At 48.4% G+C, this 15714-nt stretch overlaps 1 protein-coding gene across 11 annotated transcripts in view; it reads right to left on the bottom strand.

Annotated features, from left to right (window-relative positions):
• LOC140662291 (microtubule-associated protein tau-like) overlaps window positions 1–15714 on the bottom strand; it is a 57548-nt gene that overhangs the window by 11104 nt on the left and 30730 nt on the right. For 6 of the 11 annotated variants that reach the window (XM_072885584.1, XM_072885583.1, XM_072885581.1 and 3 more), the window contains exons 4-10: window positions 14531–14617; window positions 12847–12912; window positions 6129–6184; window positions 4706–4885; window positions 3289–3421; window positions 2584–2634; window positions 1859–2124 (exon numbers count right to left, since the gene is read on the bottom strand). In XM_072885584.1, coding sequence (XP_072741685.1) covers window positions 1859–2124; window positions 2584–2634; window positions 3289–3421; window positions 4706–4885; window positions 6129–6184; window positions 12847–12912; window positions 14531–14617 — 839 coding nt within the window. Of the gene's footprint in view, window positions 1–1858; window positions 2125–2583; window positions 2635–3288; window positions 3422–4705; window positions 4886–6128; window positions 6185–8728; window positions 9650–12846; window positions 12913–14530; window positions 14618–15714 lie in introns of all 11 variants that reach the window. The other 5 variants (XM_072885587.1, XM_072885588.1, XM_072885589.1 and 2 more) reach the window with 3 other exon arrangements.

Raw genomic sequence — 15714 nt, 5'->3', positions numbered from 1 at the left:
CCCTAGGCTGGGGGTCTGAAATCTGCATGGAGAGCAGGCTCCAGACTCATCTTCTGGCCACCCTAAAATCAAACTCATTGGATCAGCCCCTTCTGCCCCAGCTGCAACCGTTCTGCTAAGAGCAGCCTCATGTCCTACAAAATCCCCAACAGAGCATCCAGCTATTCTCCCCTGCAAAGAGCAATGAATTGTCCCAAATTCTGTTCTTACTCTTTCAGTGACAACAATAAACAACATGTTGCCTGAGAGAGAAGCTGACAGAGAAAAAAACTTGTAAAAGCTGGATTAAAAAGAACAAGCAAACAATTTAACCAATTTACAGTAAACAGAAGGGTTCCTTCTAAAATCCTGAAAAGCAGTGTTTTGTGGGGGTGGCAGGAAAAACTTACGCCTTGTACTAAGCGGGCAGGAGGGCTGAGGCCCTGGGACATGGGCAGCTGGAAGGACTCATGCTGCTCTGCTCTGCTCATGACCAATGGCCAGAGCAGCCCTGCCCAGGCTCCAGAGCCCCCCTGGATTGTAGTACAAAGCAAAACGTGCATTGTCCAGTAAATTGCTAGCCATGGCAAAAAAGGCACATAAGGAAATGGAAAAGCACGCTGCTATTTAAGATGGTGAAAAGAAGCCATCTCAAAGCCTCCCCCCATGCCAAAGTCAAACATTCAGAGCCATGGAGTTACCTAGTCACACAAAATGGCATGCATCGCACTCAGGGAAGATTTGTCACGGCTCTGTTGCATTAGCAGCTGCAGAGCAAGGTCTGCAAGGCAGTGTTCCCCCCTGGGGCAGGCAAGCACTAGCACATGGGGACTCCTGACTGCACTGGCCATCAGATGTGCAGTTCTGCCATTTAATGTCTGTGTAAGAGCCACCGGGCCTTCGCCAGTCAGAGGAACCAGGAACCATGTCTCCACCCATGCAGCAAGGAGGATTTTATAAAAGCCTCAGGACACATCCACACAGTGCAACAGAGCAGTGCAGAGAGGCTCAGATGGGTGCTAAGCAGCCAACACCACAGCTGGAGCCGTATAACCATACACCGCTGCTCTTGGGGCTGCACAGATGAATTAGCTCACACCATTCCCTCACCCAAACTCTCCTCTTCCAGGCTCACAAAATTTAACACAAGACCCTCGTTCCCAAGCACTTGGAGCACAGAGTTCACTTTGCTGGTCATGAAACAGCCTCTCTGTGAGTGAAAAGTACTAGTGGTTGAAAGGGTAATAGTGCCACCAGTTCTGGCCATGCCACACCACATCATGTAGCAAAACAGTGCCTGATTGCAGAACGCAATCCAAAACCTTGCCAACAGAGCTGGATCCAAAATCACAACATTCTGAAAAACGTGCCGAGCCTGGGACCCTCGCAGGGAGGACACCATCCTGTCTGCTCACTAATGAAGACATGGAGGCAGTGTTGAAGGGACTGCTCCAGATCACACAGTATAGGATTCAGAAACACAACCCTGATCCTGCGACTCTTTAGGGCTACAGGTCACAATTTGCTCTCCCTAACTGGACATCACGAGGGAATGTCATTCCCCTGGCAGACAGTCCATATGTTGACGTGCCACCCCATGAAAGCCACATCGCAAGGTCTCTGCAGTCCTCTCTGCGGGACAGCTGTACTGCACTAAGCCAGGCAAGCAATTTCAGGACAAGCACCCAGCCCAATCAGCCCAAAAAACTCCAAAATCAGAATCAGGCTGGAGATCAGCTGAAGCATGGCTGCCCACTGCTGTATTTCTGGCCCCAGCTGGGCTGCTGCTGATCCAGGGAGGGCTCTTCCCTCTCGGATGCAGTATCAAGCACCTGCTGTCCCTACAGACAGGCCTCTGGAAAGCGGAGTCCACATTTACCTTGCCACCTCCAGGCTGGTGCTTCAGGTTTTCAGTTGAGCCAATTTTGGACTTCACATTTTTCAGATCAGGCATGGGTGCGGCTGACGGCTGGATGCGGCTCTTGGCAGATGCAGGAGATTTCGGTGGTGTGCGAACCACTGCCACCTTCTTGGGCTCCCTGGCTGGTGGGGTGGGCAGAGAGGGAGTGCGGGAACGGCTGCCTGGAGTCCCGGGGGAGCCGGGACTGCTGTAACCGCTTCTATCTCCAGACTTTGGCTGCTCACCTGAAGTTTGCAGACAGAGGGAGGCAAGCACAGGATAAGCAATCTGGGTATGCAACCCCTTCCCCACATACTGCCTGCCTTTATGGGGTTGATCTGCCTGGTCCCGGGGCCCACCCGCTATTCCTAGTGCAGACCATCAGCAGGGGGGAGATGGATGCACTTTCTTCTACTTCAGTTTGAAGTGAAAACTGTGATTAAAGGCAATTTCCTAGTATCTCAGAAGGAAGATGGTCTTCATTGTCTGGATCACTGGTAAGACTCCCCACCCAAGCGTTACATTAGCATGCATGACAAATTACAGACAAAAGAACTCAAACAAAACCACTTCTCTATTAGAAATTTGGAAGCATTTTTACAAAATTATTTTATGTAATTAAATAAGTCTGATCACTGAGCAGCTTAGAACTGTCACCAGTTTGAAAAGAAATGGAAGAAGAAAAGAAAACGCTTAAACATCACCTTTCTCAGTCTTTGCTGCTGCAGGAGGTGGTTTTTTCTGCTCCTTTCTGCCTGTTTAATGAATGAGAAAGATGCTTACACATAATAAAGCTGGAAATTTAATTGATTTAAGGTTTTATGCAGCTCTGGTTAAATATGAAAAAAAATATATATATTCAGTGAAATGCACCATTTTAATGGAAATTCACAATGCCTGATGCGTTCCGGGGTTTTCTTCTCTGACAATAATGGGCTAATCTCCATTCCTGCAATCGAAGAATTGATCCTCTTGCCCCTGGTCTTTGTGAAATATTGTCAAGAGAAAAGGAATAGACAGATTAAAAAAATGGAGCTGCCTAAATCTTCCAAATTGGAGGAAATCCCAAAGGGATAAAGCAACTGCCCTCTCCTACACACTGAGGAGGCAACTACATGAACAGAGCAGATAAAGCAGCATCCAGAAAGGCTCACTTCAGAGGAAGTGAGCTTAGCTCTTCACCCACAGCCCTGTGACAAGGCTGAGCAGCTCCGAATCACCGTGTAGACCTCAACCTGCTGGCCGTGCCCTTGCTTAGCGCTGTGCATGACCCCAGCCTGCACTGGGGTAAATTTGTTCACTATCCCCACATAATTGCATGGAGAGCCTGGGAGCACCACCAAAGCAGAGCCTCTAGAGTCAGAGACGCCATGGGAAGGTGGCTGCATGCCACTCTCGCCATCACCTACCGGAGCTGGGAGGTGTCTTGGGGGCCGTGGGTGTCTTTGCTGGGATGCGCGTGGCATTGGTCGAGTTCCTCTGAGCCTGCCCGGCTGCAGATCGCGGCGTGGCCGTCTTCGTGCCACCTCTCATCTCTGGGCCCTGGGGATACAAAGGGGAAAGGCTGATGCAGGGGGATCTGCCTGGGGATGGGCTATCACCCCTCATGGATCAGAGCCACACAAGACCCTCCTGCTTCCTACCCTGACAGCCTGCAGGAGCTCCCACAGGTTTCCCCACATGCAGGCATCTGTGATGTGCCTGTTCACACCCCGTTTCCCATCACGGTGCCTGCCACAACCGCTGCACAGTCACTCCTGGGCTGGCAGAGCGGCTGCACCGCTCTCCCATGTGAGCACTTAGCTTCAGCTACATCATTCACCGCACACTCAGGCCTGGTTAAAAAGTATGTTCAACTCCTTTGTCTGTTCTCTAAATTTCAACATTTTGTTTCCTCCGTTCTGCTAAAATTTTGTACAGAAGGTAAATAAATCCATTGACTAGAGCAGAGGCTCCATTCAGGACTACAGTGCCAGACTCCAAACACAGAGAAGCACCTCCTTTATCCCCACCTGTAATACACTACTGTAACATGTACATGATCTGTAATGACATGTAAATAGCAATATGCTCTTTATTGTCTTCTGATGCACAGAAAAGCCTCCCCGAATCTATAAACTAACACATCCTCTTTCTGATGACTTTCTAATGCTGGTCTGTGTACAAAAGCTCATGACAAACATGCAAGTGAAAATTTACAAGCTGACTGGTCCCAAGGCAGCAGGGAAACCAGAGCAGAGCCATCGCAATCCCTATCATGGCCAAACCATATCCTATTGTCTGCGACCTGCAATCTCTGCTCTTTCCCTCACCACGGGTGTATTTGTATGACTAAACACCACAAAGGGAAACTCCAAGCTACTTTTTACATTGCAGAATAAGTCACGGATGTGTGTGCATTTCCTATTCTCTGTGTAGCACCTGGCAGATCTGGCTCTGGTGCATTTCAAATACATCTGCTGTTTACAGCCAACGCACTCATAAAACACAGCATAAAGCTGCAAAACAAAGAAGAGCACGAAAGAGCATAAAGGGACCTGGAAATGCCTCAGGGAGACCAGGTAACACCCTGCAGCAATGAGATATTTTTGCTGTAACACAGAGCAAGGGGCCTACATGCTGGTGGGACAGACCCAGTTGCTTCAAACACCAAAACTGGAGCCAAGTCTGGCCACGGCCACTGGAAGGTGAAGGGGAAGCACATCCCACCCTGTCCACTGAACGGGACACGGAGAGACTGCCCAGCCAAGCACTGTCAGACCTGTCAGGAATGCTTTAAGGTACTCCCCAAGGCAGCTTTGCCTCTCTCACATTCCATTTCCTTACCTTGGCTTTCGTTTCTTGTGTTCCTGTACTGGCAGGTCGGGATGTGACAGAAGAGACTCGTTTAGAGGTGGAAGCAGGGCTGAAGGGTGTTTTCGAAGGGGTTGTGCTAGAGGAGGTGTGTCGTTGGGGGGGGATGGAGGGTCTATCGCCTGGGGGTTTGGCAATGGAAGGTGAGGATTTCTTAAACATGGAAACAAAATAAAATTGGAACAAAACAAAATCAGTATGGGAAGGAAACAAAAGGGGATCACCAACATTAAATAGGATCAGAGGTGCAATACAGAACTGGGTGTGGGATAGGCAATGGCTGGTATTGCCCTCTCCCTGCAGCACAGAGCTGGGCAAGAGCTGTGGGGCCCAGGGCACTGCTGGGGTCCCACGGCTGCACCCGCAAGCATGGGATACCGCAGCTCTATTCCTCCCACAGGGTGCAGCAACACCCAAGCCCCTTTCTGGGGAAAGTGTCACCCCATGACAACCTGCCCTTGCCACCGCCCTCCACACCAGTGGCACGTTTTTACCACCTGAACTGCTCTATTTACTCCCAAACTCTCTAGCATGTGCTCCACTGGCAAAGATGCTGCAGGTACAGCACTATCAACCAGCCTTTCTGGGAGATGCAGATGACCGCTCCCAGGTCTCTCAGCCCCATCATACCTGCTTTATCAATAATGGATTGCTGGTTTTTATCTAGACAATTGCTTGGTATCATGTCAAATAATGCCTAGCCTGATACAACCCTGCCAAACCTCACTAGAGAAAGACCCAATTCCACATTGTTTGAAAATAATTATACACCTCACCTTTAATTCTTCACCCACTAAATTGCCCATCAGGTTGTCCATTATCTCACCCAGGCACTAGCCAGGCTAATGGCCAGCTGAACTAAACCTCCTCCAAATTAGCAGTGTGACAGACACCTTTAAACTTCTGGAATTTACCCACTATTAAACTCTGTTCCTCACCCAGAACACAGCATCTGCAAGGCCTAGATTATTTAATTTCATTTTTTAACTACAGGTCTTGCTCTTTTCACTATTATGGTGCTTGTTCCCAATACAGCCCAACGCAGTTTTGAGTTTGCTTTTCCACCAGCTTGCCCCAGCAAAGCCAGCCGGCCGCTTTCCAGTCTCGGGCTGAGAAAATGATTTCTCTAACCACCCACCCAACCCCATGAGCCACATGTTTGTTTTAGATTTGGTTCGCTTCCTCGCCCTCAAAGATCACCATGGATTGCACCATCCAAACCAGGGTGAGGGAAGAAAAAATAAAAACACTCTTGAAAGACAGACAGAAGAATGGAAGCTAATGGCAAGGTTTCCTAAGAGGCACAACTGCAGTCCAGGAGAGCAGGAGAGGGAGTCAGGAACATGCATAGCACTTAGTGGGTTGACAACACCTCTGGTTTTATTTTTTAGCTTACCTTCGGTTTCTTTTCCTCAGCTTCAGTCCCTTCCTTGTCTTTGCTGTCAATACGACCTGACAAATGGAAACGCACACAGTTACACTTCTTGGGACTGGTCATTAAACTCTAGAGAGATAATAATGCCTGCACTACAGCAGCATGCAGGCTGGGTGGGTGTTTCATGTTCCTCCTCTCCTTTAAATACAATTCTTAGAAATATTACAAAGTCACTCATTTCTTGCAGAAATACTTCCACATCGTAAACACATTCTTTCTGGGTTAACAGATTATCCTGTGCATAGGCAACAGTGCATTAGTCATCACTGGAGCATCAGACACACACAACAAGGCCTGTATGAGACTATTTTGCCCAGATTTGCACTCAGTTCCAGCAGCATCTGTTCAGTTCAGGACAGAACACTTCTCTTCAACCTTAAACATGAGTTTCCCTCTCTAAAACACCCATCAGTTCTAACAACCATATACAACAAGACTAAAATTGAAGGATGCCCCAATCCTGGCAGCACCAGGTTGCCCATGATCCCATTTAAAGTCATTTTTCAGTGCATTAGCTTTGCAAAGCATTTTTATACCTGGCCGTTGTCACTTCCCATCTCTCCTGACACACCGCGTTCTGCCTCCCCAGCACACAGTGCGCCTTTGATCTGGGTCAGACCCTGCAGGGTCTTAAGGTTTCAGCTGTTGTCCTATTTGATTTGTATCAAGCTTACAGTGACTCTGACAATATTTCAGTGTTTTGTCCCGTTAGTCTACAAGCACGACAGACTGCAGCATTGCTAATTAGGAGATAAGAAAAAGGGAGAAAGTAATGTTTGTACTATAAGTCACTCATAACAAAGACCCTTTTCCCAGTCTTCAGCTAATTCCTCCCTAATCTGGGAGGAAAAGCTGCTGATATCCTCCCCAGTGTTTTGGAAACTTGCCCTGGGGGGTCAGCCCCTTCCCAGTGACACAAACAATGTTGTTAATCCAGCACTGACAACCCTGACCCATCCCAGCAGTCACTCCCAGAGCTGCTGGATGCACTACCCTTCCCAAATTCAGTTAAACTACAGACTGAGCAAGGCTGGAGCTGAACAGCCACAAACTGTCTCTGTCTTTGGAGGAAAAGACCGTTAAATAATTAAAGAAATTCCCCCTATTGAAGTAGGAACTGGTTGACTCTGGGCAATGCATCCCCAACCTGTCATCATTTTCAGGCTCCGATGCTAGCGATAGCAAGCCATGCCAATGCCCTGCAGCACATGTGCGAAGCTTCCCGCTGGCTTATTAGGTAGTGAACAACGAGAAATATGTTATGAGCTTTAGCTCCAATGGAAAAAGCTACATCAACAATTTCTTCATGAACCCCGCGCAGCACAGAGCACACTCTCTCTGCCGCAAACCAGAGCAGTATTTCCAGGCTAATGGAAGCGGTCAAGCCAGCTTTTGGGATGTGGCACTGGGGTGAAAGGCAGAGCTTCCCCCAGGCCAGGCCCTAGACAGTCAGAGCTGAGGTACAACACGGTGAGACACCACTGGGTTTTAACGCACGTCCTGCTGCCCCAGCTTATTAACACAGTTCAGTGCAAAACCTGCATTTGGCCACTGAGCAGTGCCCCTAGTGACATCCCTCTGACCCCCAGTAAAGGTGGAAAATAGCTCTTGTAGAAAGCAAAGGTCTAAGGGCTGCTCTGCTGGTAGGGATGCTCATGCATTGAGTGGTGAACTTAGACCTTCACCCAAGACAGCTAAGACTGAGATTGCTGCATGAACACAGCAGCTCCAGGGTCTGACTGCCCTCCCAGCCTAGCCCAGCCTAGAGACACACATGCTGTTAGATGCACCCAAGGGCCAGGCCCCCCCCACACACAGGCAGCTCCTGCAGAACACCCCAAATACAGCCATCATGTTGGACCACCCAGGGACCTTTGCTTTGTAAGAGCATCAGACGTGCCCTGTAGTGGGCAAAGGTCCAAGCTAGCTGCAGACCTTGCCTCCAACAGCAGTCAGCAGTGGATATTTAAGGGAAAAGTACAAGAAACAGGACCAATGTGGGGCCTTTTCCTTGGTTAGACCTGCCATCTCACTTGCCTTTTTCCTCCTCCCTCCTCTTTAGGAAAGCCAATACAAAGAGTTATTGGACCAGACAGGGGACACATGCAAACCAGATGGCATGTGTCTTGCTGGAACAAGCTGCAGCGTGCGCCGGGTTAGCCCCACTCCAACATGCCAGAACAACGTCCATCCAGTCTTCGTCTTCTCTGGGAAGGTGCCAGATGTGAGTTAAGGTGCCCACCCCACAGATCCAAGGAAATCAAAACAAAAACAGGTGAACAAAGCATGATCGGGGACACGCCAGCACCATGCAAGGGACGCAAAACCGAAGCGTAAGGGTCTGGCAAGAACGCCAGGACATCCAGGATTAAACTAAAGGGGGAAGGAGGGGGAGGGAGAAGCAGCGGTGCTTTGTAGATCAGTTCACAGCAAAGGTCCAGGCCATTTCCTAAGCAGCAGGATTCGAGAGGTGGCAGCAAGCTGAAGTACTGGTTCAGGCAGCCTTGTTGTGAGCAAGCCACCGGCAATGTGAGCTCAGGGCAGGCAAACATTGCACACACCTTTTAGGAGAGGGACGCGACTGACGTCTTTATCTGCAACACGGGCACAAGGTTTCTTCTTGGGTGTCCGGCGTTCTCCTGTATCTGGCACAGCCTCTTCCAAAGGAGCATTTTTATCTTCCACGTCATCTTTTAACTCAACAGGGAGTTTGGCTGTTTCTAGCACGCGTCCAGAATCTTCTCCCTCCCCAGGTTCCACTTCTTTTTGGGAGATGATTTCAGAAGGCTCTGATGGGGTGACATCTGTGACTTCTTCCCCCCTCAATGGCTGTCTCCTCTCCTCTTGGTCCTCTCCTGCTTTACATGACTCAGTTTCAACAAGAAGTGCCTCTCTTGGTATATCTCTGAGGACATCTTTGGACTTGTTTTCTTCAAAGGCATATTCTTCAAGAGCTTCCTTGGCTGTTGCTGGACACAAGCCCATTTCAGGTCCTGGTGAAACATGCTGTCCCACCAGAGGAAGCAAATCCTGTCCAGAAGTTTCATCAATATCATGGTCCTCATCTCTTTCCCATCCACTGGCATCTTCTTTTAATGGAGCTCTGGTACATAAAGGAGATGGCCCATCTTTAATATGGGAGTCATCTGTGTCACCTGCTCCTGCCAACCCCTCAGTGCACACTTCATGACCTAGCTCTGTTCCCAGCGCTGGATCGACACCAATGCCTTCTCTGCCTCGATGACCCCACAACTCACTGCTGTCTTCAGGTGCTCTGGAGTCTTGGTACATATCCAGGGGTATTGGGATGGTGACCTCGATTCTGGTGGGAGCTGCTGTTGTAGCCTTCGTTTCATGCGACAGATGAGGCTGCTGAAGAACCTCAGCTACCTGCTTTGTGGGCTGGCTTTCTCTTTTTATTGCATCTCCCACACGCTCCTGAGGGCCAGGCTGTAGCTTTGGAGAGCTTGGCTCCCCTGGAGTTGAAGACGTAGGGTATGAAGCATGGGCAAACAATTAGCACAGGCATGTCAAATAGGTAGTCATGTAATGCTGAAGAGAGACTAAGGATTTCTACTATCAATCTAGAGGATAAAAGCAAGTCCCACACTGCCCCATTGAACAGACAACTCATAAAAGCCACACAGAGTGGCTTTTGCCTTTAAAGAAACTCTGATCCCCAAGGGAACCAGGAACAGTGACAGCCACAGCACGTGGGAGACCAGAATCCTCCCTGGACCCGGTCTCGGAGGTGGCTGGGGTATGCAACCACCATCTGCCACGCCCGCGCTCTATGAGCTGGTTTAGCTACAGAGGTTTTCAGGAGCCAAGAACACACCCATTTGCTAATCTAACACCACCACTGGACCACCAGTTTGCTGGTCAGTGACCACCTCTTCTTGCCTCAAGGGCCTGAACAAAACAGGCCAGACCCCCTCTCCTCCTTCACCAGCTCACAAAATCCCTACAGCCCTCTCCTCCCTTGCAGGAGACGTTCATGCAGACATGGCACCAGTTACATCCTCTCAGAGCTCAAACCATCTCTGCTTTGTTCTCCAGATCATTTCTACTGCTAATGAGCTTGGGGAAGAGCACTCCTATGTCTCCTCTCTTATTACTGTGTATTTCAACAGCCAGCAGAGCAGAGAGCCTCAGTGGAAAGGACTATAAGTAAAAATGTGGCTGTAGCCACACGGCCACAGCAATTTTGGACTGTGCAACCACTCAGGCCAATCAGAGCTCCCAGCACTGCTGCCACCATTTGGGCAGAGTAGAAAGTGTGACATTTAAAACCCAAACTTAAGGTCACAGAGACACAGATCTGTCTTTTTCTTTTTTGTTGGTTTTTTTTTTTTGGGGGGGAGGGGGTGTAAAAGAGAGAATTCTGTTCTATTGCTGATCTCGTGCATGACACAGACCTTCACAATTCCACCCAACAACTGCTGCATTAAGCCATGTATTCTAGTTGAGCTGGAGCTTTTCTATTAGAAATTCATTCAGCTGAAGCAAAGATGCACTGAGCAATAGATAATTCACCCTGAACATAGGTAAATTGCTTTAAAGTCAACTGCCCTAGTAAGAATGTGCATCTTATATTATGAATTTGTCCAGCTTCAAATACTCTTTGGTCTTTTTGAGCGCTGATCAGGTAAACTAAAGAGTGTAGATCAGAGCACTTCAGTACTGAGATTTCGATTGTTGCTTTGTTAGATTAACAAACAAGATTAAAACAAGAAAAGAAGAAGTCAAGACTGACTCGGTCTTTTATCCATGTTCTCCTCATTTTAAGAGAATATAATGGTTAAGTGGAACTACCACACAAAGACCTCCGAAATTGTGGTTTAAGAGAAATCTTAAATTGGCATCTATTGGCATGTAGTATTTGAAATGTGGCATCAAGAAACACCTTTTATAACCACAGGGATTTGAAAGGTGTTTATGCAGTAGCCAGCAGACCATCCTGGCTCCTTTCTTCTGCAAACGAACAGCACGACCATTAATGAGCGCTGGTGCGGAGACGTGGACAGTCAGTTCATTAGCGGTACTTCCATGCTCCAGGACCTGTCAGGGATTCTGAGGCAAATGTGCAGCGCAAGGTCAAGAGCTGGCAGAATGCCAGCACGGCTCGGACTGTGAATCAGAAGACGCTCCTCCACCTGAGACTCCAAAAGCATTTTAACATGCTCCATCTTCACTGCAAAGATCCTTTTTTCAAATCCCACAACAAGAAAAATGAAGGCAGCTAGTAACAAGATATCCAAGAGTGTGTGTGTGTATCGATAATCACATTTTCCTCCAAATCAAGGAAAACCATTAAAAGGAAGCAGCACGTTATTACAAGTCCACTTTCAGAGAAGTAACAATTTACATAAGAACCTAGAAATGTCATATATAGGTTATATCAGAGCTCCAGCTAGCTGTATGTCCCTATATCTGGCAGCTGGAAGATCCCAGGACAGTACAGAAAGGTCTTATTAAAAATCTGGTGAGAAACAGCAGCTAGAAACCAGACTGAACAGGGCAGACAGAAGAGAGAACTTCACCCCCCTGCTCCTAACAACCTCGATTTCTTTTTTGTAGTGGCATCACTATCTTAAATATAGAAGAGTTGCTAGTCCAAGAACCACTGGACAGGCAAGCAAAGGTTTTATTTTAATTGCAGGGAGCAGACTGCACATAACAGTGCTCATCTGTGTGTGGAAAGCAAAGACGACCTGAATTGTGCCCTGAGCTGAGAAGGCAAAGACCTATTTACTCCTTCAAAAGACATGGATGTCTGTAAATACGCTAATGCAGCCATGAGGAGGAAAGGCGCTGCCCAAGCAACTGGAGGAATTTATGTCTACTGCGCAGAAAACTACATTACAAAATGGAGTTTAACTAAGATCTTAAACAGCACACCAAATTAGTGCTGTGGTGTATTAGTGCTAGCAAGACGGCAATACCAAGGTGAGTTCGAACCCGTAAGTCTGCCCCATTGGGCACAGAATTAAGCTAGCACTAGGTGCTTTGGGAAAATCCCGTCCTGAAGTTTTCCATCAAGTCTGAACTGAGCAGAGTCAAGAGAGGCTTTCCAGATAGCCAAGGCGTCCCTGGGTAATTTCTTGGCTCATCTGTGCAGATGCACAATTAATGGTCTAAAAACACTCACTGCCCACCGTGCCTGGCTTTGTCAGTCACATTCCCTAAGACTCGGATGAGAAAAAAACCACCCTTAACATTAAAGTCAGGGCATCAGCAAGTAGGTTTGAGACATGTTTTATGTTAGAAAGAGACACAGGAATTAAACAATTCACTTATTTCATGTGTGACACGCAGGGCCCAAAACTGACTCTGTTCAACACTGAGCAGTTCCTCCTGGCTCACTGCAGCATCCCGGCTCTGTTTATTACCTTTTCTAGCCTGGAGGATGCCCTGTTTTGCAACTGGACAAACAAGCACCAGAGCTTCAGCCATCTGAGAGAGAAATTTGGTGCATGAAAAGCTGCGGTTCCCTGAAATGAGTATGTTGGAACATTCAAAGCATGTAGGACCCTCCCCTGTCATGAACAGGGAGAACTGCAGAACTGCTTGCACAGTGCAGAGCATTTGCATTACAAAAGAAAATTCCCAAGCCAGTAGCAACCAGCCACATGTGTGGACAGCATAACTGGACTCCAGTGACAGGTGATTCACTAACCTTGAGCAGCATCTCCTGCAGCATGGTCCTCCAGGTTGGGAGTGGCTCCTACGCCTGCCTCTTCAGCTGGTCCCAGTTCAGAGAAAGAAGGGGAAAAACATGATCAAAAGAAGAATTAAGTTTAAGCATGTGCCTGGAGAATTTATTTACCTCCCTGCTGATTCTGCCCATCAGCGTTGTACTATGAGCAGGGCAGTATCAGAAAGGCAATCAACCCACACCGACGATGGATCTAGGTAGATCTATTCAGCCTGTGCTGTACCAGACTGGAGGAGTGTTCCACCAACTCGCACATCCTGGGTGGCAGGTTAGTACAAGCTCCTTCAGGCAGAAGTGCAGAAAACAGGCTGTTAAGGAGGAGGGAAACTTGTGGATTTACATCCCCTCTTCTACTCCCACCTAGCATTTACGTTGCCAGCAGCACTCACATGAATGTCTCTTACCTGAGCCCTACCTTCTTGGTGTCTACTACCTAGCTTACTCTAATGAACTCTGCCAAGGCTATTTGACACCAGTAAATCCAAGTCTGATATAAATCTGACACTTCAGGAATACTGGTACATTAGAGAAGCACAATTTTCTTCACAGCAATGATGGTTTGTCTGTATGAGAATTTTTTCAATTTATTATATGACTACTTTCAAGCCAGCTTAATCAATTATATTTGTATGCCACAGTTCTACAGTTGAACTAGGACTTTCTCTGTTTTCCCCATTTTTTTCCAAAGAGTTCAGGACACACTGCTTCTTCCCAGCTCCCTGGTAGTCAGATCTTGAACCAGAGACTGCGCATCCTTGCTAGCAGGCGAGCCACTCTGCACTTCAGCCCAGGGCTCTACCAGCAGCCTGGGGACTGGACGCAGGACAGACGATTTGGCTGCCCAAGGGAGTGTGCTGTGGGCTTGTTTCTGTGTCCGGGCATTGGCAGAAGCCCATTTCCACCCACTACCTTTCTCAGGTCCTGCCTGATGCTTCCAGGAAAAGCCAGTGGCTACCGCGCAGAGGACACATACTCATTTTTCACATACAGACCTGACTTTCCCAGGAGCTCCTGCCCTCTTGTACACACACAGTACTGCTGCAGCTCACTCCCTTCTTACTCTGCCTCTGAAAGACCCCCATCCCTCCCTGGAAAACCAGGTCCAGGTGCAGTGATTCCCCACAGAGCATTCAGGCTGAATTAGCCGCTTCGCTTCCTCTGCATTATCCTTAAAACACGCCGGCAGCCACAGAACTGCTGCAGTGGCCTGGTTTTCACCTGCCGCTTCAAAGACAACCGCATGGGCTGGGCTGAGCGAGAGCACCAGTGAGATAAGCAGCAAGGTCCTGCGGTGACCGCCTCGCCTCGCCAGCAAAGCAGGGCTGCTGGCAGAGGGGCAGAGATGACTAGGATCTGCAGGTAAGTGCTTAGTGTGGAGATGGGAGGCGAAGCCACCACAGAGACACCAGACAGAAAGATTGTCAGATGTGGAGCTGAGAAAGACAAGAAAAGGCTGCGAGTTTCCCCCAGGATAGGGAAGGCAAGAGGACAATTGTGAGCTAGGAATTATTTCTGCAGGCCGTGGAGAAGAAAGAAGCAAAGCATGCCTGCGAGAGGTTTTGCAGTGTTATTTTTAAGCACTAACCAGTCCAGCTCTCTGCTCTGTCTGCATCAAGAGATGAAACTGCACCTTGGTCTCCCTCACCTGTGGTTCCTTCTGGGATCTCCCCGTGCTGTTCGACACCACCCTGATCCTCGTGGTCTCCTTCCTCCACTAAAGGTGCTGTGGCATCTGAAAAACAATGCAGCTTTCACATAGCTGTTGAGCGGCAAAACCCTGTGGAGGCCAGGGCATGCCTGAAGAACTTTTTGCTCAGAAAAGCACCCGACTCCCCTCCCTTGAGACAGTGCTTGTGGAGGGAGACAACCAAGCATGACATAGCAAAGCCAGTATCACAGGGACACCATGAGCTGTCCCCTCTGCCACACAAACCACACATTTCCAGCATACTCCTTGTGCAGCTGAAGGCTTTACCATAAACACTGTCTGCAAATGCACAGCTAAAGACAGCCCCTGGTGCCTGATTTGCATGTTCAGCAATGCTATCTGCATGGGGGCATCGCTTGTCTGGAGCAGGAAAGAACAGCTCCATTGGATACCTTCACAAACCATCTGAGCACTGGGACTGTGTCGCACTCTGGGTGGCTCTGAGACAGACAGATACCTGGCTCCATCTACCAGAGGGATGTCTGCTCATCATGACAGTCCCGATCCAACTGGAAAGAGGGACAATATCCCCTTCTGTACCAGCCAAATTTTACATACTCATTTCTTGAGCCACATACACAAGAACAGAGCCACTTCACAGACGATCAGTCGGCCCACGCCTCCAGCAGGACAGGGCTGGAACTGGTCAGCATCTCTGTCCACCTTTCTTTTAGATACATTTTGCAAACTAATGCCTTTACCTGAAGTCTCCAAGATGCAGATACTTGAGATTAAAGCAGCCAGAGGAACACAAAAAGTGCAGTTAATTAAAATGCTGAACAAGTCTCTAGACCACTTTGGAATTAGATTCTTTCTACAAACATGGTATTCAGATAACACTCTGGAGCAGCACAGACATGCCCTGAGTCCTACCTATATGACCTTTACATCAGCACAAAGTTTTGTTTTATCCATAGACTCTGCCCATCTCATCATTCCAGCATGAATCATGCTGTACTAATGAACATGTAAATACAGAGGGGGCAAAAAAAGAGCGATGAGTTACAGCTAACTCTGAAAGGGAACACAACAACCAGGATGTGCTGTCAGTATCTTGGGGGAGCACAATGATACAAACCTCTGGCCCTGGGAACACACAACATGGGATTGCTCCCGGCTGC

The sequence above is a fragment of the Ciconia boyciana genome, chromosome 22, assembly GCF_034638445.1.
Source record: "Ciconia boyciana chromosome 22, ASM3463844v1, whole genome shotgun sequence".
NCBI classification, from domain to species: domain Eukaryota; kingdom Metazoa; phylum Chordata; class Aves; order Ciconiiformes; family Ciconiidae; genus Ciconia; species Ciconia boyciana.
The sequence above is the reverse complement of the archived record's forward strand: the minus strand, read 5'-3'. Positions and strand labels throughout refer to the sequence as shown.